General features: G+C 38.3%; 1 protein-coding gene across 1 annotated transcript in view; it reads right to left on the bottom strand.

Annotated features, from left to right (window-relative positions):
* The window catches only part of LOC100888203 (deleted in malignant brain tumors 1 protein), a 52,701-nt gene extending 28,097 nt beyond the window's left edge, over positions 1-24,604 (bottom strand). Inside the window, exons 1-20 of the mRNA XM_030998003.1 lie at positions 22,804-24,604; positions 21,329-21,523; positions 19,992-20,030; positions 18,078-18,323; positions 17,406-17,568; positions 14,836-14,963; positions 13,427-13,678; positions 12,516-12,572; positions 11,404-11,463; positions 10,878-10,937; positions 7,938-7,997; positions 7,535-7,594; positions 6,886-6,957; positions 5,717-5,972; positions 4,796-4,893; positions 4,537-4,593; positions 3,999-4,058; positions 3,467-3,526; positions 2,676-2,750; positions 1,360-1,473 (exon numbers count right to left, since the gene is read on the bottom strand). Of these exons, the coding sequence (XP_030853863.1) occupies positions 1,360-1,473; positions 2,676-2,750; positions 3,467-3,526; positions 3,999-4,058; positions 4,537-4,593; positions 4,796-4,893; positions 5,717-5,972; positions 6,886-6,957; positions 7,535-7,594; positions 7,938-7,997; positions 10,878-10,937; positions 11,404-11,463; positions 12,516-12,572; positions 13,427-13,678; positions 14,836-14,963; positions 17,406-17,568; positions 18,078-18,323; positions 19,992-20,030; positions 21,329-21,523; positions 22,804-22,876 (2,185 nt within the window). The 5' untranslated portion in view covers positions 22,877-24,604. The remainder of the gene's footprint in view (positions 1-1,359; positions 1,474-2,675; positions 2,751-3,466; positions 3,527-3,998; positions 4,059-4,536; positions 4,594-4,795; positions 4,894-5,716; positions 5,973-6,885; positions 6,958-7,534; positions 7,595-7,937; positions 7,998-10,877; positions 10,938-11,403; positions 11,464-12,515; positions 12,573-13,426; positions 13,679-14,835; positions 14,964-17,405; positions 17,569-18,077; positions 18,324-19,991; positions 20,031-21,328; positions 21,524-22,803) is intronic.
* Between the last annotated feature and the right edge of the window lie 228 nt (positions 24,605-24,832).

The raw sequence follows: 24,832 nt of genomic DNA, 5'->3' as shown, positions 1-24,832 counted from the left end.
AAGAGACCATTTAGAGTAAGACAAAAAAAATCGGACTTTTAGCATTTTTTTCTTCTTCATAATTTTTAAATGGTTGTGTTACATTTTGGACCTTCTGACAATTAATAAGTCGGAGAATTCCTAAAAATAAACGTTCACTTGGGTCCGAAGGTTTGCGTAATCGATCTTCTCGGTATCGTAGACCTACGTTCTAACCCGGTGTTTTTTAGGGTACGCATATGCATGTTCCCTCCTTTCGAAGATACTCCCTAAGGCGAGGCGTCAAAAATATCGATACCAGCAGGCTGCCGCCTCACGTATTGGCGCATCGAGGCTGCAATTACGGCCGAAGCCTGGCTGGGGCAATTATTTTTCTTTTATTAGCCCAGCCGGCTTGCGCCAGGCTGGGATCTGAGGCTCGGTTTCCATTCGAAAGGCGGCAGCCGGCGCATGCTTTTGAATGCAATTTCCTACCGCCAGCGGTAGCCGGCTGAGCTAATTTAAAAAATGCAGCCAGGACGCACAAGTGCAGTTAGCTGCCGCTGGCTGGTATATTTATTTTTGACGCCTCGCCTAAGTCCGGTGTGTAAAGTCTTTTTTTGTGTATGTACGAGCCGGACTTTGGTGCGTGAAAAGTACCCCTTTACCGGACATTTTGGTAACACGCATGGTATCCCTCCGTATGGGGGGGGGGGGCGGGGGGCGTTATAACGGGCTGCCGCAGTTAAATAAATACGTAATCGTGCTTATGCCTAGGTCACATTTGCCGCAGCGGCCGTACGGTCTAAAATATCTACGGCCAATAGCAATTATAGGACCGCCGCAGCTTTCCCACGGGCACATACGGTAGCGGTCACATATGTTAGGGTAGCCGCAAGACGTATTTTGAATTTGTGAAGACAGAACATCTGCGACTGCCATACGGCCTTTGAAATGATGACGCATTGCCGCCTTAGGGCGTCCCTGCGGCGGCCGTAGCGTTTTGACAAAATTAATACTAAGGCAGACGCAATACAGCCGCAAGGTGCCCGCAAGGCGGCCGAAGGGGCATCATACGGCAACCGTGTGGCCAGACTAATGCTACCGCTTCATCCCTGTAGAATGGCGTGGTCCAGCTGATATGCCTCCACGATAGGATAGTTTTTGCCACTCTCAACTACACTCTACTGCGGCATTTAAATAATATTTTCTGACTAGGTAATCCTGTACTAAACATGGTTACCGGGTAGGGAAGCAATATTTTGAATGCCATAGCAGCTCTGCTAAAACCAGGGTAATATTACAGCACTTACAAGCATCACTATAAAGTGTATTATTGTTTTCATTATTATATATTTTAATGTGAATAGTTTAGAATGCGCAAACAAAATGGATACGCACCATTACCGCAGAATTGAACATAGTCATGACAACAGTCACCAAGTTGCTGGCAGGCAGAATCGCAATAGCACCCTCCCATGTTGCCACAGTTACAGCACCCTTGGCAGAAGTCACCTAGAGTAGAATAGATATATACAAAAGTTAATTGCCGTACTTACTAAAGATTTAGTTCACTGGGTATGCTGTAGCCCTCATGTTTAATATTCATTCAATGTTACTGTTTAATGATAAACGTTCTATAAGTACTCGAAAACCAGTGTCAGGTTAAAGTGCATATTCAAAAGAAGATGAAAAAAAAATTCAAATCAGATCAAATATTGGGGTAAACACATGGTTTGATATTTTAGATCAATTTAAAACCTTTTAAAACCAAATGCATGCGCTAGTTCACCTTGGTAAGCAATTTATTTCCTAGGTATCCGCGTCTGCTTTATCTACAATCATACACTCTTTAAAATTGTCATGGAATGTGCACTGCAAACGAATAAGGGGCAAGGTAATAAGTGAAAATTTGAAGAAAAAAATGCTCTGTACTTTCAGGTTGTGCACTCTTCTTTCTTTGAAGAGTACAAGGCTGCTGTGTAGTGCAGTGCTTAACAATACAAGTGCTGAACAGTACATTTTGCACTCTTCACTTTTGACGCTGTCACTTAATATTCCGAGGTACTTCTCATTCCAAGGCTGCAATAGCATTACAAATATGGTATAATTTTAAAGAAGAATACAACAAATTTCTAATGCTCCTAAATTTCTTTTGAAAGGTTTATATGAAATGACTTCGCCTTTGAAGCTGATGTATAATTTCGGTAGGGAAAGGGAAATTTTAAAGAAACATGTAGTATGTTCTCCTTGCATAAAAAGATATACGTCTGATATTACTTGGTATTCTATCCATGCTTTTCAGTGAATTGTAGAGTAAATATCTGCGAGGAATGCTATAAACTTCCCTATGCAAGAATCCTTCCAGCCCGATGGTTCACGGCACCATACTCTCAGCTATTCGCTTAGAGACAGGTTGGATATAGACTGTAGCATAAACACACAGTCCTCGTAAGGCTTACATGTGGGAAGTGTAAGTGGTCGTTGCTGGAATTTACCATCCAGAATGACCAGGATGAAATCTAAATTATTTTGTATCTCTCATTTGTTTAATATTTTACTTGAAAAGGACATGTGAAGTTTTACAGTAGCTTAGTATTGGTAGTATATTCACATCTAAAACTAAAGAATTTTGACGAAAAGTGTTAGGGGGCTTACAGAAACTGTACATCACAATGTGAAAGATCTAACCATGAAGAATTACATGACATACGTACCTCCTGTAACAGGTAGGTCTCTTGTTGTGTCCCACCATCCCGCCGTTGTAGGATCAGGGCCATCGGGGGTTGGTTCTGAGATACAATAATCATAAACATTTAAACACGTATTTCTTTCCAATATAAATTACTCTATCACATGATTTAAAAATCAAAATTTGATACCTTTCATGACAAACCTTCAAAGACTGAAGACAAAAGGTCATACGAACATGAACTGTTTGCTAAAATACAAGTGATACACAACGTTCAAACGATATCGGAACCAATATTATCATTAATATCTATCCTAGACAATTTTTTATGCTTCAGTAACCTTGGGAACTCTCAAAAGTTGTCATTCCGCAACGCCTAGAACTCATTTCTGAAAAAAACAAATACATGTATTTCGGCATGAATCTTAATAGGCAAATCAACGTGATCAACGTTTGTGGACGAAACAATTGTGTTCTCATTGTAGTTTTTTTTCTCTCTAGTTTTCTATTTTCATGCATTTTATACGTATATATTCATTGTTTACATATTATGTACACGTCTTTTTATTTCAAATATTCCACGTCATGAGAAATACAGGATATCAATCGTGGTCTAGTGTATCCATCACCGGACTGTGGATCACATTGTTCGCTTTTCGAGTTCCACCGCGGCTCTATCGTCCTTTGGCAAGACATTAATCGACATTTCCACTCGCCACCCAGGAGTAGTAAATGGGTAGTTCGTATAGGAATTCATCCCTTGAATCTATTGTGATCGCATGAGATGACGTTATGACAAACCAGAGACAGACTTACGATGAGTACTCCACCACCACCAAGTTGGTTGAGGTGTCCTGTTATCTTCAGTAGTTGGTTCTAAAAAAAGAGAAAAAAAGTCAAGATATTCAGGAATGCTTTGTTGGGCGATCCAACTTCACAGATTTTCGCAACCTTCATGGAAAGCCCCGCATATAACCTTTGTAAACATAGTTAAAAATGTACTGTTACTTTGTATATTTTGATTTTTATATTGCGAAATAAATTTGAATTTGAATTTGAATTTGAATTTGAATTCTAAATGTTTAAATCCGAAACTGAAGAATTCTGAAAATCCAATTTAACATAGTATCTGTCAGTTCAATTCAGTTTTACTTCTTTTGAATCTTTGGTTGAGCTAAAACGAGGTGCACATATAAAACATGAAGCTGAATCCCTTCTTTGGGGGAAAAAAGGAGTCATCTGAAACCAAAGGATTTGTTTTGGTGCAAAAGAAGACATCTGTATTGCATTCAAGTTATTGAGACCGTACGGGATGAAGTAAAGAGATAAAACACGGAGACAGACTTACGATCAGTATTCCACCACCACCGAGTTGATGGAGGTGTCGTGTTATCTTCAGTAGTTGGTTCTAAAGCGAAATAGAAATACGTCAGGAATTTTCAGTGATGCTTGTTAATTTTCAATTTTCTTTAAATCCGAAACACGATAGTCTCAAACAATTTAATAATACTCGAAGTTTTAAAGGTTCATCTCATACAAATGACCAAACAAAAGGAGAAAAAAAACCTACATTTATATGAATTCAGGAGAAGATTTCCGATATTTAAACAAGTTCCAGAAAAAAATGTGCTGCACTTCAAATCGATACGGAGCAATACTAAATATTATCATCCAGTTCAATTTAATGTGTGTTCATTTTAATATTTGGTTGAGCTAGAACGAAGTAGACGCGTACAACATGAAGCTGAATCTCTTCTTGGGGGGAGGGGGGAATGGAGTCATCTGAGACCAAACAATTAAGTATTGGTGCAAAAGAAGGAATTGAAGGCATGTTTGCATTGCTTTCCTGGGATTGTGACCATATGGGATGACAAAGACAGACTTACGATCAGTATTCCACCACAATGTTGTTGGAGGCACCCAGGGATCATCAGTGACTGGTTCTAAATAGTGATTAAGGGTAAACATGTATATGAAGGAGAGCCCTGTGTCTTTGCACCTTACATTTCACTGGAAATTGAGAAGAGTTTCTTTCATATTCCTTTCTAGCTTGATCACACATTTATGCTAATATATTCTGCAGAGTAAGTTTGCGGACGGAAAATTTCATTATCATGATCATACTATTGTATAAATTATTCAGACCTGTAGTTGAATTGAAAAGACTCAGTTGGAGCTGAAATCCTCTTTTAGTGACTGAAGAATCAGTGGTGAACAGCATCCAACTTTTAGAGGCGTCTAATCTAAAAGAGTCAACACATCAAGAATATTTACGAGAAATGCATTTTAAGGGTTATATAAAGGACATTAAGTATTGAGAAGTCATTTTTATCTTTAACAAATATTACTCATATCTTTTCTTCCACATTCATATTTTATTTTAATTTTTATCCAATATTTTGTTGTTATTTTTAGCCGATGTTGCTGCATCCTTTTAAAAAAAAAAAGCTAAATATTCAATCAACAATAACAGTATATAATAAAATTGATTTACACAATATGTTACAACAGCAATTCAAAAAGAAACACATAGAAATAATTGAAAACATGAAAATATGGGGGTAAATCAACGAATAAAGATAAATTTAAAGGCCAAGTTTCATAAGCATAAATGCTTGAGTCGATAGCAGCCGATGTGGAATGACGTTTAAGTCTGAAATGTCGGTAATTAAATGATTAATAGAATAAATATGGTCAAACGTAACATAACTGTAGGTTTATTATCTTCAGGCTCGGTTAAGTCTTTTTTTTTTGGGGGGGGGAACCTTTTTTTGTTGGTTTCTTTTGTTTGAATCTATAATCATTTTATGCGCATCGTATCGCAGCAAAACTAACTCTGCCTTACGAAACATCAAGGTCACATATAATTCAGTATTGAATTAAAACAAAATTGTCTACAATATTGATACATATATAAGAAAGGGGCTGTACTGTAGACGAGTCAATTCATCTCTAAAAGAACGCATATAAAACAGTGAAAGCAGATATCATACACGATATATGAATTATATCTTATATGATATAAGACTAGAATAGGGTAGATAATTTTCATCACTTCATACGGACCTCATATCTGGTGGAAGGGAAGAACCTGACAGCTGAGCCAGCTGAACACTTCCAGGAGACGATGGCGATTCTCCAATCCCGATGGTAAGAAAATCCCAATAGTTTTCAAGGTCGAAATCCAGAAACTGAACAAGAACTTCATAATCTGAAGGAGCCGTGATGTACCAATTATAGCGGACGTTGTTAGTGTAATATGAAGGATAGTTTGGAGACGAGATGGTCTGGGTTACCCCAACAACGAGAGTCACATTCTCTTCTGTAAAACATTTGTTTGGAAATAATATAATGGTCAAGTCTGTTATGACAAAAGACTCTATTTCACCCTATCAACTGTTTTATAAGACTACTTATAAGGGTAATTGGCAAGATTTCTTTGGTAGGAGTTTTACACATTGATTTCAGTACTATCCTAAAGCACCTCATTCTTTTAGCCTATAATTTGAGTCACTGTTTATGTAATTAGATCGGCCCTCAATTCTACTTGGTCAAAAGAACAATATGACATAGGACATTTAAGATGCTGGACCAATGGATCGTAGGATCAATGGGACGTGGAATCAATGGAAAATGGGAGCAACTGGGCCTAGGACTGTGTGTAGGGCAATGAGATAAAAGACCAATCTGACATAGAGCCAATGGGACACAGGACATAGGAGAGTTGGGAGGTTGGAGCATAGTGACAATTGGCCCTGCAATTGGACATAGGACCGGTTAGACATAGGACCTTTGGGAGTTTGTACCATTGCGAGGATTGGTCCTTTAATGGGAGTTAGGACTAGTTGGACATAAATGACCACTGGCACGATTGTTCCTGGAAGGGGACATAGGAGCGATGGGATTTAAGAGCAATGCGATTTAGGACATATGGGACGTACAGCCATTTGGGGAAAACGTTCTTAACATTAAAACGTTCCAAAGCTTGTAACACTAGCGGCTCATGTAATGTGTCATATCACATTGCGAGTAAACACCTTCATGATAAGCAAATTTACCATGAATATATAAATTAAAAGTTACTAAAAGAAGAGCAGCTTGTTTAAAATCACTCTTTATCGGAGCCACTTTTTATCAACGTGTTGAGCGAGTGTAAGCTGAATTCGACTATGTACATTTATCCCCTTTAATCTTGGGTTGGATATAATCATGAATAATGCACAAGACATACGTACCACCTGCATAAGGCATTTCTCCTGTTGTGTCCCACCACCCTGTTGTAGGATCAGGGCCATCGGGCGTTGGTTCTGAGATACAATAATCAAAAACGTTTTAAACACGTATTTCTTTCCAATTTAAATCACTAATATGACCTGTTTGCTGAAATACAAGTGAAACATAAAGTTAAAACGACATAGGAACCAATGTTATCGTCAATATATATTCTCCATAAGTTGTTATACTTCCAAAAGTTGCCATTCTGTAACGCGTATAGAACACATATTTTGAACTTTCTCACACATTTCTGAAAATAACAAATACATGTATTTTGGCCAAAAAAATTAAAGGTAAATCAAGGTTATTAATACGAATTTGACGTTTTAGTTTTCATGCATTGGATACGTATACATTCATTGTTTACATATTTCGTGTCAAGAGCAATACAGTAGATCAATCGTGGTCTAGTGTATCCATCACCGGACTGTGGATCACATTGTTCGCGTTTCGAGTTTCGCCGCGGCTCTATCGTCCTTTGGCAAGGCATGAATCGACATTTCCACTCGCCATCCAGGAGTAGTAAATGGGTAGTTCGTATACGAATTCTCCTTTGAATCTATTGTGATCGCATGAGACGACGTTATGACAAACCAGAGACAGACTTACGATGAGTACTCCACCACCACCAAGTTGGTCGAGGTGTCCCGTTATCTTCAGTAGTTGGTTCTAAAAAAAGAGAAAAAAGTCAAAATATTCAGGAATGCTTCGTAATTCTAAATGTTTAAATCCGAAATTGAAGAATTCTGAAAAATCCAATTTAATATAGTATATGTCAGTTCAATTCAGCTTTACTTCTCTTGAATCTTTGTTGAGATAGAAATGAGCACACATATATATATATATATAACATGAAGTTGAATCCCTTCTTTTGGGAAAAAAAGGAGTCATCTGAGACCAAAAGGTTTAGTATTGGTGCAAAAGTGGGCAGAGAAGACGTATTTGTATTACTTTTTTGGCATTGCGACCGTATGGGATGAAATAATGACAAAACAGAGAAAGACTTTAATACGATCAGTATTCCACCACCACCGAGTTGGTTGAGGTGTCCTGTTATCTTCAGTAGTTGGTTCTAAAACCAAACAAAAATACGTCAGGAATTTTCAGTGATGCTTGTTAATGTTCAATTTTCTTTAAATCCGAAAAAGTATAGCCTTAAACAATTCAATAATATTCGGAGTTTTGAAGGTTCATCTGATACAAATGACCAACAACAAAAAAAAAAAACCTAAATTTGTATGAATTCAGGAAAAGATTTCCGATATTCAAACAAGTTCCAGAAAAACATGTGCTACACTTCAAATCGATTCGGAGCAATGCAAATTATTATCATCCAGTTCAATTTAATTTTTGTTTATTTTAATCTTTGGTTGAATGAGAACGAAGTAGACATGAACAACATGAAAAGCTGAATCTCTTCTTGAGGGGGGGGGGGGTGGAGTCATCTGACACCAAACAATTTAGTATTGGTGCAAAAGAGGGAAGACATGTTTGTATTGCTTTCTTGGGATTGTGACCATATGGGATGACAAAGACAGACTTATGATCAGTACTCCACCACCACCAAGTTGCTTTAGGTGTCCTGTTATCATCAGTAGTTGGTTCTAAAACCAAATAGAAATATGTCAGTCAATTTCGGGATTCTTTGTAATTTTGATTTTTCTTTGAATCTGAAAAATTATAGTCTCAATCAATTTAATAGTATTCGGAGTTTTAAAGGTTCATCTCACACAAATGTTAAGAAAAGAGGGGAAAAAAGGAACTGCACTTTTGGTAATTTAGGAGATGACTTCTTGAGAACTCCACAGAGTGGATTTGGCGCGATATAAGTTACATTATTATTTTATACAAACAAGTTCGAAAAATACATGTGCTGCACTTCAGATAGATGTGAAGTATTGTAAATTAGTACCATCCAGTTCAATTAATTTGTCTTCATTTCAATCTTTGGTTAAGTTAAAGATGAAGTAAATTTCTGGTCATGCGATTGCATTGTGAAAGAAACGGTGTGGAATAGACCAGAAAAGGTTGATCATCTAGCATATAAGAATTTGTGTGTATTTCAAGGTTCTGGAATCATCAAAATGATAAGAAATTTGGCCAAGTCTTGGTAAAGTCTTTTTTTTATTTGTATGTAGTCTTGGTTAAAGTTACAAACACTGTACACAGAAAGATGTATATGGGACTACACGAACACGTGGCGTAAAAATCCTACCCTGGATTTTTACGATGTTACATGCATGGGTGTCGATCGCGGGGGGGGGGGGATGGGGGATATATTTTAGGTGGGGGGGATGGCCTGTACAATCACCCCCCCCCCCCCAATAATTCACCACACAAAAAAACATAAAAATTAAAAGAAAAATTAATGATGAGAGCCCGATGAGATTAGTTAATGGTTATTACTCGCAAGATGACTATCAATATACACATTTTGCTATCTAATTTTCATAATACATACATATATAAATAGAAAACGAAGTAAATGAGACAACCGTATATGAGACAAGAATAAATTGAATTCTCGCTCTTACGGTTTCATCAGGAAGTGATGGAATTATTCAATTTATTCAATCAACAGCATTATAGAAATGCAGTGCGCCAAATGCGACATTAAGCGACGAGCTTAATGTTAAGCGCGAAGCGCAAAAGTGCAAAAAAAAGAAGTAGAGAGTGGGAGAGAGAGATAATGAGAGACAGAGAGGATACAGGCGCGTAGCCAGGGGAATCGCCCCCCCCCCCCGAAAAAAAAGAGAGAAAGAAGAAAGGAAGAGGACGTAGGAAGAAAAAGGATTAAGAGTCGAGAATGGTACGACGAATCGTCTTCTTTCTTTAATAATTTGATGAAACTTCAAAGCTTCCGCGCTTCGCGCTGGAGGGGGGTGACTGAATTCAGACAAGGATTAAGAGTCGAGAACGGTACAACGAATCGTCTTCTTTCTCTAATAATTTAATGAAACTTCAAAGCTTCCGCGCTTCGCGCGGGAGGGGGTGACTGAATTCAGACAAGGATTACGAGTCGAGAATGGTACGACGAATCGTCTTCTTTTTTTAGTAATTTAATGAAACGTCACAGCTTCCGCGCTATGCGCGGAGGAAGGGGAACTTGATTCAAGCAAGGATTAAGAGTCGAGAACGGTACAACGAATCGTCTCCTTTCTCTAGTAATTTAATAATACATCAAAGCTTCCGCGTTTCGCGCGGGAGGGGGGAACTGAATTCAGACAAGGATTAAGAGTCAAGAACGGTACAACGAATCGTCTTCTTTCTCTAAAAATGTAATAAAATATCAAAGCTTCCGCGCGGGAGGGGGTGAACTCCCCCTCCCTGTACCCACCCCGCAAGGGAGCGCGCTTCGCGTGCTCACTACCGCCCCCTAAAATAAAACCCTGGCTACGCGCTTGAGAGGATAATAACCCAGGTAGCAAGCCCATGTGGGGCCCACATGGGTCCCATATTCTCTGAAATGTTATCTTTATTGACGGTGACTTGAAAAAGTTAATAACCTGGAAGGGAGGGGTGTAACCTGCCACACGCTTCTACCTCTTGGTTGCTTTGAACCATTGCCGAAAATATTTTGGCACCTATCATCCCCCCCCCCCCAACCACGGATACAAATCGACACCCCTGGTTACATGTACATGACATGTTTAAAATATGAAGGCATTTGGAGAGCCATGCTGTTCAGGGAACATGTCTTATCTGATGTTCTTCCACACTTGCATAATAAGAATGATAACGCTCACAAATTATTTGTCACCTCTTCCCAGAACTCAACCTTCTCTTTAAGCTATAATAAAGTCCACATGTTTAACATGTAGCTAAATCTCTTGTTTTGGGGAAAAAGAGTCATCTGAGACCAAAGGATTTGTTTTGGTGCAAAAGAAGTATTTGCTTTCTTAGCATTGCGACCGTATGGGATGAAGTAATGACAAAACGGAGACAGACTTACGATCAGTATTCCACCACCACCGAGTTGGTTGAGGGGTTCTGTTATCTTCAGTAGTTGGTTCTAAAAAAACAAATTAAAAAATGTCAGGAATTGTTGGTGATTCTTGGTAATTTTGATTAATTTTTTTTTAATCCGAAAAATGAAAGTCTCAAACAATTTAATAGTATTTGGAATGTCGAATGTTCATCTCAAACAAATGTAAAGAAAAAAGAGGGAAAATGCACTTCTGGTAATTTAGGACAAGACTTCTGATATTCAAACAAGTTCGAGCAATACATGTGTTGCACTTGAGATCGATTTGAAGCAATGTAAATTAGTATCATTCAGTTCAATTAATTTTGCTTCATTTCAATCTTTGGTTAAGCTATAACATGAAGCTGAATCCCTTCTTTGGGGTAAAACGGGTCATCTGTAACCGAAGGATTTGTTTTTGTGCAAAAGAAAGCAGAGAAGACGTACATGTTTTGTTTTCTTGGTAATGTGACCATTTCAGGATAAAATAATGTCAAAACAGAGACAGACTTACGATCGGTATTCCACCACCACCAAGTTGGTTGAGGTGTCAAGTTATCTTGAGTAGTTGGTTCTAAAACGAAATTAAAATATGTCTAGAATTTTCAGGGATGCTTATTAATTCTGAATTTATAAAGCCGAACATTGATAATCCGAAAGAAAATATAATAGACGTCAAAATTCTGAGGGTTCATCATTCAAAGAAGAAAAGAAATGTAGAGAAGATGAGAGTGAAAAAAAGAGGAAGTTCGCCCCCCCCCCCGCAACAACAAAAAAAATAATAATAATGAATAATCTCTAATTTTAGAAGAAGACTTCTGATATTCAAACAAATTCCACAAATAGATGTGCCGCACTTCAAATCGATTCGGAGCAATGGAAATTAGTATTATTCAGTTCAATTTGGTTTTACTCTATTTTAATCTTTGGTTGAGCTAGAACAAAGTATAACATAAAGCTGAATCTCTTCTTTGGGAAAAAGAGTCATCTGAGACCAAAGAGTTTATTTTTCCTGCACAAGAAAACAGAGGAAACATATATATATATATATATATATATATATATAAATATTTCATGGTATTGCTACATTATTGGATGAAAACGAAACCAAAATACGTAACTTAGTATCATCCACTTCAATTAAGTTCGACTCCATTTCAATCTTTAATTGAGCTAGAACGGAGTAAAAATGAAGCTGAAAGTCTTCAACCTAAACGTAGCTTTAGGAAAAGAGTACATTAAATTATTTTGAGAAAGGTATCAAAATAGCACCTTATGTGATGATAACAACAACAACACTTATAATAATATATATATCTAATAATAATTAGAATAATGCTTATGTTAATGATAACGATAGTAATAATGATTTGGTTTTATTTACCAAGGGTACTATTTCAGTTACATTACATCTCTTTCGTGACCCTGTAATTAGTATTACCCGATTTTCCCAAGCAGTGTTAGGTATCCATTATATACAACTATATCGAGAGGGAAATCAAATGGCAAAACGCTAGGTCTAAGGATGTAATCACTGAACAATGATCGAACCCGGAAACTTTTGTAAGAGAGTCAAGAGCCTTCACCAATGTACCACAGTGCCCCCACCACATTTGTTTGACTCACCCGGTTCAGATTGGTAAGTAGTAGGGTTGTAAACTTCCGTCGTTGTTGGCATTTCTTCTGCAAAAATATGATGACAGGAGACAAAATTAATCACGACGTAGCTAAAAGAATTTTTTTCATTAAACTTCTGATTTATACCTAATAAAGTAGGCATTTCGTTTTAAACCGTGCTCATGACGGGTTGAGGCTTAGGACAATGAAGCAGACAAATCATTAGTTTAATCTATAATTTCAAGAAAAGGTTTATTCAAATATTTAAGACAAATAATAATGAAAGCTTTCACGGTGAATTTACTATCAACATTCAAAAGAGACTTATTTAGTATGCCTACCATCAATTAACTTCCAGAGAAAGTGTCTTACGGTATATTACGAATGATCATGTGTCATTTAATTACCCTGGCTTTAACAAACCTACCATGATGAGACTCTTAGGCATTCTGTAAATTCTAACTTTTCTCTCTTGAAAGCCTAATAAAACAAATGGGGTTAAACAATTTTGGTGTGCTTTTTCTTTTTTGTAACAATAAAGAATAAAGAAAAGCGAAAGGAAAAATAATAGGTTAATGAATTAAAGAAGAAGGATAGTTGTAGCCTGAGTGGGGCCTCCTGTGGAGAATATATTTTATTTCTGGAACACACTTAGGGGGACGCGTTTTCTATATTCAACCAACGGTCCACCTGTTACTAATTCAGTTAAACCAAACCCGGGTTTAGGATTACGTTTGACGAAGGAAAAAGGTAGACCTTGGATTAACTTCATTATAGTTATTGCACCATATTTTGAACAAAATGGGATTAAATTTCTAAACAGAATATGGGGAATGTGTTCTTAAGATTCCCCCATGTCCCCTCCCCGTGGATCAGCCACTCTCATGACGGTGTATTCGAAATGCGAATCAGATACAAACCTTGATACACATGTATGCCATGTGGATTTTGGAAAGTGCTGTGGTAGTAGAAACTGTAACCGCTGCCATTGCTGGTTGAAGTTACACCAATTGCATCATAAATCCAATCCGTCCATATTATAGTGTCGTCGACGACTGCTAGGTCGTAAGGATGAATCGACGATGTCGCCAGGTGAACCATTCTGTCGTTGCCCCAGAGGTCGACGGACTCGATTTTATCGGTTCCAGCGTCGCACCAGTAGACCCGTGTACCTAGGCATTGATTCACGAAACCGTAATAAGTACATGTTCACCGATATCTTATTGAAACGTGTCCCAATCTAAATACACGCGTTCAATGGGATATGGGCGAGCGTGCATGACAATTTCGCGAAACGATGCCCTGATGGTTGATATAAATATTAATTCAGTTCATAATCATTAATACGTTATTGTTTACTCTGAGTGGGATAAAACTAAATTCTTATCTGCTCGAAAGATTTACAATAGATATTTCAAGAAAATAATTTTATCCTCATTATGAAAGAGTTTTATATCTGACTTAAAATATCATAATTGCCAACTTGTAATTTGTTGAAGAAAAAAACTCCCAAGGACAATTAATCCTCGGAAAATGACAATCCCGAAAATGACAATTCGGAAAATGATCACCCTAGGATAATCACCCCTTAGAAAAATTACCCCTGAGGTTAATTATCCCCTCAGGACTCATTTGCTTGCGTATGTACGGATGTGAATGAGCGCATCTGTTAAGTTACTTAAGTGTAGCGCCATGGTGAAACGTAGATTTTTTCTTCACATAAACTCACAATGCCGATGTTGTTATTGATGTACGACTTGCACGTACATATATGAATACATATACAAGTATCATATATTGAGAATAATCCAACCCAGTTGGATGGAAATCATGTTCATTTGCTTTTACCATCACTCAATAAGGGTCATTATTTATCACCAAGGTCCGCGGTAAACTTGACTAATTCATCAATCCAGGGGATAATCTTTTTAAAGTATTATTGGTCGGAGGGTAATTTTCTAGATGATAATCAAATGTCCCAGGGGTAATTGTCCTAGGGGTGATTGTCCAGGGCTTATTTTCCTAGTGGTTATTGTCCTTGGTGTATTTGTCCTTGAGAATTCTTGTCCAAGGAGGATTCTTGTCCTAAGAGGACAATTGTCCTAGGTGTTAATTGTCCTGAAGTGTAATTTTTCCGGGGGAGGGGTAGTATTTTTCTCGATGCTAATTGCCCGGATGATCTTCTCGCGGGGTAATTGTCCTTGAACTGAATTCGGTAGTGTACTATAATATTTTGAATGATTTTGTGACACATATTTATTTCAATAAATTAACAAAATTATCCACTTAATTTGTTTTTTAATTGTTTGATGTTCAATGTAATCCTTACCGTCAGCGTTTAATGCCAACCCATTGGGATATATGATGCTAGAGTTGACAATGACGTATCTGTCCCCGCCATCTAGATTTGCTCTCTCGATTCGACTTGGGGCACTCCAGTCCGTCCAAATCATCACTCTGTGTAAGGGGAGAGAATAATACTGATAGCAATACTACTACTACTACTACTACTACTACTACTACTACTAACAATAATAATAATGCAACAACAACTACTAGTACAACAACTGATAGTACTACTACTAATACCACTTCTCCTACTACAAGGCTACTACTACTACTACTACTACTACTACTACTACTACTATTATCACTACTTATACCACTTATACTACTACTAGACTACTACTGGTACTACTGCTACTGCTTTTGTTGACCAAGGAAATTCTCCTCAGCTTCAATGCTGTTCTTTCTAAGTGCCCGGCGATAGTTATATATTCACAGTGCCAAATGTGTATTTATGACTCGCCAGAGGTCATTAGTGCAGGGTAATAATTCGAACCATTGACTATTAGATTGCGATTCAAGTGAATTGAACTACTAAATCACAACACCTAATGCCCTTTGACATCTCCGTGGAAATTTGTTGAAAGTATTAAAAAAAGTTTAAAGAGTATTAACACAATAGGGAAATGAATGAAAATTTAAAACAATTTTTGCAAATTAATCCGTACATGTACAGCGTTTTATCATCGCAGGCATCGGAAGTGTCCAAAAAACCAAATGTTTGACACTTTGACTTTTCATTTTGGAATATGAACACTTTAGATGGCGTCAATAAACCCATAAAAGATAATAGAGCTCAGCATAGCCCAGTATAAAGTATTCATTTAATCACCTATTTGTTGAGCCACAATGAAGTTACTTAAAAATAAGCTAAGTCGACTTTCCTTTTCCGACTTCTTTCGTTTGCAATTCATGTAAATAGCATCCTATATAAAGCCAGAAGGGCATAAAATAATAAATTAACAGAAACTTAAGGCCCTTCTATAGCTCCGAACCGATGATCTGAATATCACACCAGGAAAATTGATGGATGCAGAGGAGAGGGAGAGAAATAGTAATTTAAAGATTGGCGGGGATAAAGAAAGGGAAACAAAAGAATAAAGAGAGAGAGAGAGGCTGTTCACACCGCAAGGGGGGACCGTGGGCGGACCGTGGATCGCATTATCGTAGCGCGACCCACGGTCCGCCCATTGGCATTAATTTGCCGGATTCACACCGCAGTGAATCTATCGTAGCACCCCCTTTTTTGAGAGGTCCTGTTGCCATGACGCGTGACGTCATTAGGTCAGAGCGGTCAAATACTTCGCGCGCTATTACGAGTGGGAGTGTTGAGTTGAACCGATTCAGATTCAGATCGCACCAAAATAGAACGAGTATAAAATTCCCCGCGTGTAGAACAATAACTTCCGGCGTGCTATCGTAGCTCGGGTTCACACCGGCAGAGATAACGCGGTCTAGAGCGCGCTAGACCGCGCTATCTCTCGTGGACCACCCCTAATGCTAGGAGTCCACTGGGCCAGCACCAGTTGGTGCCAGTTCGCGCGAAAGATTATGTGATTGGCGCGTAGTGGCTCGCTGTGGCGCCGAATTAATGTCCGCTCGGCATGTGTCGCCAAGTGGAATAAACTGGGTGCCATATGGCGTGCGCCAAATGCCACCCGGCTTGCTCCAAAATGTTGCGCCAGTTTGCGCCATTACACGGCCAATTGATTCCAAAATTCACCCTGCTGGCGCCATTCGCGCCAATAGACGGCTACTTTGCGCCACTTGGTGATTAGTTTGTGCCAAAGGTCGCCAAATTGGTTTGAACTTGCCGCCGCTTGGCGCTACTTGCCGACTATATAAATACCGGCCATCGGCTACATGGTTCAGACCCTCCTCAGCTGCTGTATGAACAACATCTCTACTAAATATTTACAATTTAATATGTCATTGGCGCAACTTGGCGCGCGCCATTACATTCCAGTGGATTCCAATAGGCGGATTGTTTGCGCCAAAGGGCGATATGTTCGCGCCATTTGGTGCCACTTGGCGGACACTTGGCGCTGATTGCTCGATGCAAGTGGCGCGACGAAAATTTCAAACATTTTGAAATTTTCTTGCCGCCACATTCAAATTTGGTGCCGTTGCGGGCCACCACGAGCCAGTTGGGAGGCAGTTTGAGCCACTACACCCACTAGGCACCTTATTGGCGACACTAGGCGCCACAGTAAATTGCGTTGGCGCAAACTGGCACCAACTGGCGCTTGCCCAGTGGACTCCTAGCATAAGAGGTGCTCCAGTGGCACGCCGTTTTGGCTCGCCGTGGCTCGCTGTTGGGCGGACCGAAACGACGTTGTACCTTCCACACCGCAGAGATAGCGCGCGCTAGACCGCGCTATCTCTGCCGTTGTGAACAGACCGCGCTATCTCTGCCGTTGTGAACAGCCTCAGCGATTGGGAGAGATGAAGATAGACAGTTGTGTGTGTGATCGAGAGAGAGAGAGAGAGAGGGGGTGTGAGTGCTAGTGTGTGTGTGTGTGTTTGTGATAGAGGGGGTTAGAAAATATTTACCCTTCTACTTGGTGTACGATGATTGCGCGTGGACTCTCTAAGTCGGTATTGATGAGAATTTGCTGAGAGGATCCGTCAAGATTAGCCGACATGATTCGGTCTAGGGTTTCATCGGTCCAAAAGACTTTACCACGACTGGTATCCAACGCTAGGTTTTCTGACCCTGTGAAGAAAGACGATGACATAATAAGGAGGAGATTAATAAAAAAGAAAGATGAAAAAGAGGACGATGGTTATGATACGGATGAGAGGAAGGGTCGAATCAAACAAATAAAGAGCACCAAGAAGGCATTGGGGGAAAATGACGAAAAAGATGAAGATTTAAGAATAAAGAAGAAGTTACAGGACATTCCCCAAAAGCAAGAACATCAGCATCAAAAAAGAGAAACAAAATGAAAACAACAAGAAGAACAATCAGACGTAGAAGGTAAAGCAAACAAGTCGAAAATTACAAAGGAAAAGTAGAAGGAAAGAAGAAAAAAATAGAACAACATGAAATAAAAGAACAAACAAAACTAAAACAAAACAAAAATCAAAACAAAGAAACACAAAAACGGCATATTGTAGGTCTTTTTTTTAAACAATGGTTTTTTAATTTTTCTCATAAAGAAATTTTAAACTGAAATGCAAATCTTAAAAAGGAAAGAGAAATCTTAGCTCAAAAATACTCACTGCCGACAATACTGCTATTGACGATCACGCTTTGCATAGTGCCATCGATATTCGCGCGTCGTATGGATCCTGACGTTTCGGTCCAGTACACCATGCGAGTATCGGGATCGTAATCGACGCCTATCGGTTGAGAGACGGAACCGAAGGGCAGAGCATCGAAGTTTAAAGAGTCGAGACTGTCGCTGGAAAAGTCGGCCATGTATATTGCCCCTCTTGAATTGTCAGCTACAAATACCATCGATTCCGCTATACATGAGAGAAAAACAAACATGGAGAAGGTTTATCGTACATCATGTACAGTTCAAACTCACACAGAAGATTTTGAATAACAGGGCCGTGCCTTTTTGATGAAGTGATTCATTCGTATAAAACATGGTCAAATTCGCGTTCAAGATAAATAGTTGCGCTTGATCTAGATTGATCACAGGTTCTCAAAAATCGCTAACTTACACAATCTTATCTCTTTGGTACACAGCCACCGGGCATGGTGGCTCAGTGGTTAGAGCGCCCGTCTCATGAACGGGAGGTCGTGGGTTCGAACCCCGGCAGAGTTATATCAAAGACTTATAACAATGGGACCTTCTGCCTTCTATAGCTAGGCGCTCAGCATATGAGAAGGGTAGTAATGACATGTTATGTTATGCAGGGCCCGCTGGAAGAGCAGTTTCATAACTGAGGTGCCTACCCTGTGAAAATTATTATTATTATTAAACATGTCAGTTTCAATACGCTCTTGAGCAGTGTGATGCGCTTTGGCACCTCTTAGTAGGAGACCAGCCTGTAGGTCCCGTTACCAATCTCTGGAAACAAAGGTTTGAAAGTATTTTTGTGTTCCCTGATGAATACCGAACAATTTTGAATCGGGCTGCCCCCTTGAAAATCCCGGGCATTTTCGTGAGGGGCCAACAAAGGTCAAACAGGGGTCGAAATTCAAATATATTCAAGTCGTGTCAATATGCATATCAAATTACTCGTCTGGTCATGAGGATTCCAAAAATGTATAGTTTGCTATACCTCCGACCTAACATGAGGGCGCTATGGTCAAAAACGCTGAAAGGTCAACGCACTTTTGACCGGTCGTCAAATTCACCAACACTGTTAATCTTATCAAATTGCATATTAAATTACTCGTCTGGTCATGAGGATTCCAAAAATGTATAGTTTGTTATATCTCCGACCTTAAATAAGAGCGCTATGGTCAAAAAGTTCAATGCACTTTAGACTGGTGGTCAAGTTCACCAACACGTCCGATTCTAATGATTTTAGTGTCTAATAATATGTTTTCTGACATAACTAATTCAACTAAGCAACTTTTAAAATCAAAAGTGGTTGCCATAACCTTGAAAATTCCCCCAAACCCATGGATAAGAAGTTGTTAAATGTTTGTCACCGAAACGGCAGCCATTTTGAATTTGTATGGTCAAGGTAAGCCCTTTTACTTTTGAAAGTTGTATAGTTGAATTCGCCACATCAGAAAACATATAATTATACACTAAAATCATTAGAATCGGACGTGGTGGTCAACTTGACCACCAGTTTAAAGTGCATTGACCTTTTTGACCTTTCATGAGGATTCCAAAAATGTATAGTTTGTTATACCTCCGACCTTAAATAAGAACGCTATGGTCAAAAAGGTCAATGCACTTTAGACTGGTGGTCAAGTTCACCAACACGTTTTAATTTTTTTCTGGACGGCAATATCGTCTTCTAGTGAGATGGGGGTATTATGAAATTCGCAAGCGAAGTTTCCTCATTATCAATGCATGACACAGCAAAAATAACAGAATTTAATTATTTCGAAATTTGTATTGTTATAAACTTAGTAAGAGTATAGTGTTGTTGTTATTATTATTAACAATATTATTGATACTAGTAAGTTTCCCCAAGGAAGAGTATATTTGTAGAAAAACATACCTGTCATGTTACCCGTCTCAGGCGTAGTCACACTTGTATCTATTGGTAGGGAGAGAAAGGGAGAGAGAGATACAAAAAAGGGGAAGGAAAGACAGAAAGGAGGATAAAGACAGGTAGAGAAAGAGAGAGAGAGGGAGAGAGAGAGAGAGGGGGAGAGTGCGGGCAAGAGGAAGAGGGGAGACAATTAAACACAACTAAAATCATCGTGTTAAAGATTAACATTCATAAAATTCATGCCAATACTATTGGAAGAAGCGGTTCATATCAAATCAAATAAAAACAAATATTTCCCACTGTAAAACAACACAAATAAACATCAATGACGAATTATTGTTCTAAACAAAAGTTGCGTGGTCATAGAAAGTACACAAAGGGTTTTTTAAAAATATCCCTTATCAGGTCCGTGTAGTTTAAAAGTCAAATTGCAATGCGATCATCATAGAGTGACTAACGATGGTAAGGCTTTGCGTATGATATTGAATTGCATGTCCTCAGCACACTCTAGACACCTTGTTGCTGTATTGTGTCTCGTAGATACGGAACCGGACTATTTATCGCATGGTTCGCGGTTCGAGTCCGGCCAGGCAACTGAGCTCATTTGTAAAGCCATTAATCTACATTTGCCACACTCCCCTAGGTGTAGGAAATGTTTACCCGGTTGAAAGAAATTCCCATAACTTTTAAAGGTAAACCAACATTATAAACAAATTGCTCTTGAAGAAGAGAGGGGGAAATTCTTGGGTATAACAAATACAGTTAATGTCGTACCAGGGAGTTGAAACTTCCTGGTCGTAACAAGTCAGTATGAATTTAAAAGGTTAATTGTCAAAAAGAAAAACCTCAACGTTCTAGAAATGTGATTTTCTCTTTGAAATTCAGATACCGTCCGCCAAATGACTTTTTAGTTTCCTCTCTTCAAATTCATTTCAATCACTCATGCTTGAAATATGCATCATATGAGTTGCATCAGATGAAATAAGAGGATCTGAGCTTTCCAAATATGTGTCATTCAGTAATTATAAATGTGACTAAGTTATGATAAAACATCGATACTTCTCGGTTTCGTTTTTTCTGGGACGCACTGTATAGGCAGGCTGCGCTTATATTTAGGTTATTTTTAGTACATGTTTAATGAGAAACCATTTTAAAGGGGAACACAAAATGCGGTCTTTATGGACAGGTGCTCTTTCAATACAGGTGCTATCTAAGGTTTGCATTAGTAGTATTAGTAGCAGAAGTAGTAATATCGTTAAACGTACGCTAGTACATTCACGATACTAAGCTATGGAATATTTACAAAAACAAATGTAACAGAAACATTGATTGCCATGACCTACCTATCGTGCAGGATATAACCTGCGACATCGCAGGGGACCAGTAGTCGGGTGATCCCGAGTAACAGTAAGAATAGGTCGCACCATTTGAAGCTAAATAACCGGTAGGACATGAGAACTGTGCGTACGTCCAAGGTGTGTAATTCGCTTGATCCGGGTCTATTATGACGTTCGAACCGGGATTGGGACGCGAGCAATCTGTTATGAAGTTAAATGGAAGGTCGGTTGAGGGGGAATTCAGCGAAATTTAACTAAAGTCAACGCACAGACTCGCACTAATTCTTGAAAGAGAGTGCGTCATAAAAGGATTTAGCACGATCGCAAAGGGCAAATTCAATAGTCTATTGTGACCCACATAAATCATGTTTGGTTTATCCAATACGTCATTTTAAAGTTCGAATATTTTAAAAGGTAATGGACAATGCTTTTGAAATTTTCTGAGGTTTTGCTAACGTGATATATATTTTGTCTTTATTTCATTTTCTCAATTCATGTCCGAAATGGTAAAAAAAAAATGAATTTTTATTTGAATTTGGGTTTAAAGATAAAGACAAGTTATGGTCATGCGATTGCATTGTGAAAGAAACGTTGTGGAATCGATCAGAAAAGGTTGATCATTTAGCATAATAATTGTGTGTACCAGGCGCGTACGCAGGATTTTTTCAGGGGGGGGGGGGTTAACATTTTTAAATCGGGCCGAAAATTTCGCAACGACTCAGCCAGCCGCTGAATAAGCGGGGGGGGGGGGGGGAGGGGGTCTCGAAATTTGAAAAAGCGACATTTTGCTCCGTCGTGGGTTTTTTTAGGGGGGTTTACACACATAAAAATACCAAAGGGGGTTCAACCCCCCCCCCCCCCCCCGCGTACGCGCCTGGTGTGTACGGCAAGGTTCTGGAATCATCAAAATGATAAGAAATTTGGCCCAGTCTTCGTAAAGTTACAAGCACTGTACACAGAAAGATGTATATGGGACTTCGTACACGTGCGCGACACGTGCGTTTATCTCTCAAACACCAATAGATAAACTAATTTACCAAATATATCAATTAGTAAGCGGTTTCCCGGCAAAAAAAATTATCATCATGTATTTCTCAAAACATATTCTTTCACATGATTGGTAATAAGAGCTTCCATTTCATTTTTTTAAATTGGGGCGTTTCCAATACTGCTCTTTACCTTTAAGTTCGAATTTAGAATATGAATTTTAAATTTCAATTGAAATCTAGATAATGACACCTATAAGATATCAAGTAAGAAAAAACATTGTACAACAATAATAAAAGTAAGTCATTCATTATGATTTGTCACATTCTGAATCAATATTTTATTCAACTTGGAATTTTTATTATTTTGCATATTTAAATTGTAACGGACTAATATTTGAACTAGAAATGAAAGCGTATAATACATAAAACATCATCAGCCATATTCAAACAAACAATCCAAAATTCAAATGACGAAATATCCGGATTTCTTACCTTGTAGAGATGGAGCACATTGTAAAAGAAGACAAAAAAGAAAGGATAACACGAATTCTTTCAGATTTGCCATCCTTAAAACAGGACCCCGGAATGGGTATGAGATTATAAACCTGACTGTTTAATAACGACTATGCGGCAAATGCCAAGTTGCTTGGAGAATTTTTTTTGTTTTCGGTATAGTATATTTTACTGCTGATCGTCTTGAACACCTTCTGCTTCCGAAGAAAATGGCTGAATGAAGAAAGGAGGAACTAATTATGGCATTAAATTGCCTTTCAAATCGAGAAATAAAAAAAAAGCTATGACGCAAACACTTATATTACTTTATGATTATGCCCATCATAGATTGCAAACGTTTTTGTTGACATTCAGAAGCAGATAACATTTACCCCGTTCCGACTTATCAGCCCGAGGATGGAAACAGAAGTTGATTTTCTCACATACGTATTAGCATTTCGGGTGGCTAAGTTGCAATTCATAATGTTTTCGAAAGTTCAATGTTGAGAATGAGGCGATACGAATAAGAGATAAAAGAGGTAAACTATTAATATTTGAAGTTAATGCTTGCTTGTATAACCTATGTCTGTGTTTACTTAATGAACAGTGCGTAAAGAAGAAAAGTATACTCATTTCTGTGTAGCCTCTGATTGATGAGTTATAACGTCTGGTACCTTAAATTACATTTCAATGTAAAAATGGACTAATAACCTGTCTAATGATACCATTTTCATAATTGTCCTGCCAAGGATGACTTTTTTAAAAGTATTGAAAAATGTTCTTGTACCAAATTTGGGCTGAAGCAATGAACGTGGGTCAAAATCTATTATGTGTGTGTGTGTGTTATCTCATTAAAAAACAATTGGCTCCTTTATTTCATTGACTATAGTATTAGGCAGTTGGCAAAAGGGGTTAATATCGACTCAAACTCAAGAAATACTTAGTACAGGCACGATTTATGATATTCTCTTTGTTATGATTACAATCCTGACTTCATTCGCTTCCCTTGTTTAATGTAACCTTATCCTTGAGTGATACAAAAATGGATAAATTTTATTTTTGATGTTTTCTTTTTTATGAAATTCCGCTGTCAATTTTTTTTTATATTTGTCATCACATGTTCATCACGTGTTCTTCTTGCAATTGGGTTTAGTAACTACTGAGTCTTTATTCGATATTTGAGATGAACACATTATGCTTCTAAAGCGTATGAAATGGCGCAGTGGACGAATGAGCAGACAGAACTTAGATACCATGAGACAAGAAGTTAGTAGGCTGTCTAAAATAGTTAAGGTTTATCATGTGGATTGAGACAAGCTTGTGTCAAAGCCTAAGTTAAATTGCATTAATTGTTTTAATACGCACTGTGTACATGAGATAATGGACAATTCATACTGTTTCTTTACCTTTTGCGTCTTTTTAATACAGTGCATATAAATGGGAGGTAAAGAGAAAATGCCATTATCGGTAATTTATAACATCCACTTAACATAGTTAAAACCGCAGTTGGAAATGAATGATATGCAAAATAGTAACGTTTCATGCAATTCAAAAATAATATTTGCTTAAATAGGTATTGTATTGTTAAAGTACAATGCGTCTATATATTCACACACACATGATATCATTCTCATTCTCATTCTCTTTAGATTAACCCCTAGAATGCCATATTGGGAAGGATAAGCAAGCTCAGGAGTGGTAGCTTCGTCTTGCCAACCATAATGACTGGTCGAGTGGATACGTCGCCGGACTGTAGATCACAAGGTCCGCGGTTCGAGTCCCGCCGCCGCACTAATATCCTTTGACAAGACATTGATCTACACTTGCCACACACCACCCAGGTGAAGTAAATGGGGACCTGGAACGAATTTATTCCTTGAAACGCAGCGCGCGTAACAGCTGTACTGCTAAAGTCAGGATAATTATGCTGCATTATTGTAGAGCGCTTTAGAGACTACTGATACAGTAAGTGTTAGGCGCTATATAAGCAATTATAATTATTTATTCTAATTTGTATTGGGTAGGATTT

The sequence above is a fragment of the Strongylocentrotus purpuratus genome, unplaced genomic scaffold (assembly GCF_000002235.5).
Source record: "Strongylocentrotus purpuratus isolate Spur 01 unplaced genomic scaffold, Spur_5.0 spur5_scaffold_4, whole genome shotgun sequence".
Classification (NCBI taxonomy): Eukaryota; Metazoa; Echinodermata; class Echinoidea; order Camarodonta; family Strongylocentrotidae; genus Strongylocentrotus; species Strongylocentrotus purpuratus.
Note: the sequence above shows the minus strand (reverse complement) of the source record. Positions and strands in the feature narration are given on the sequence as shown.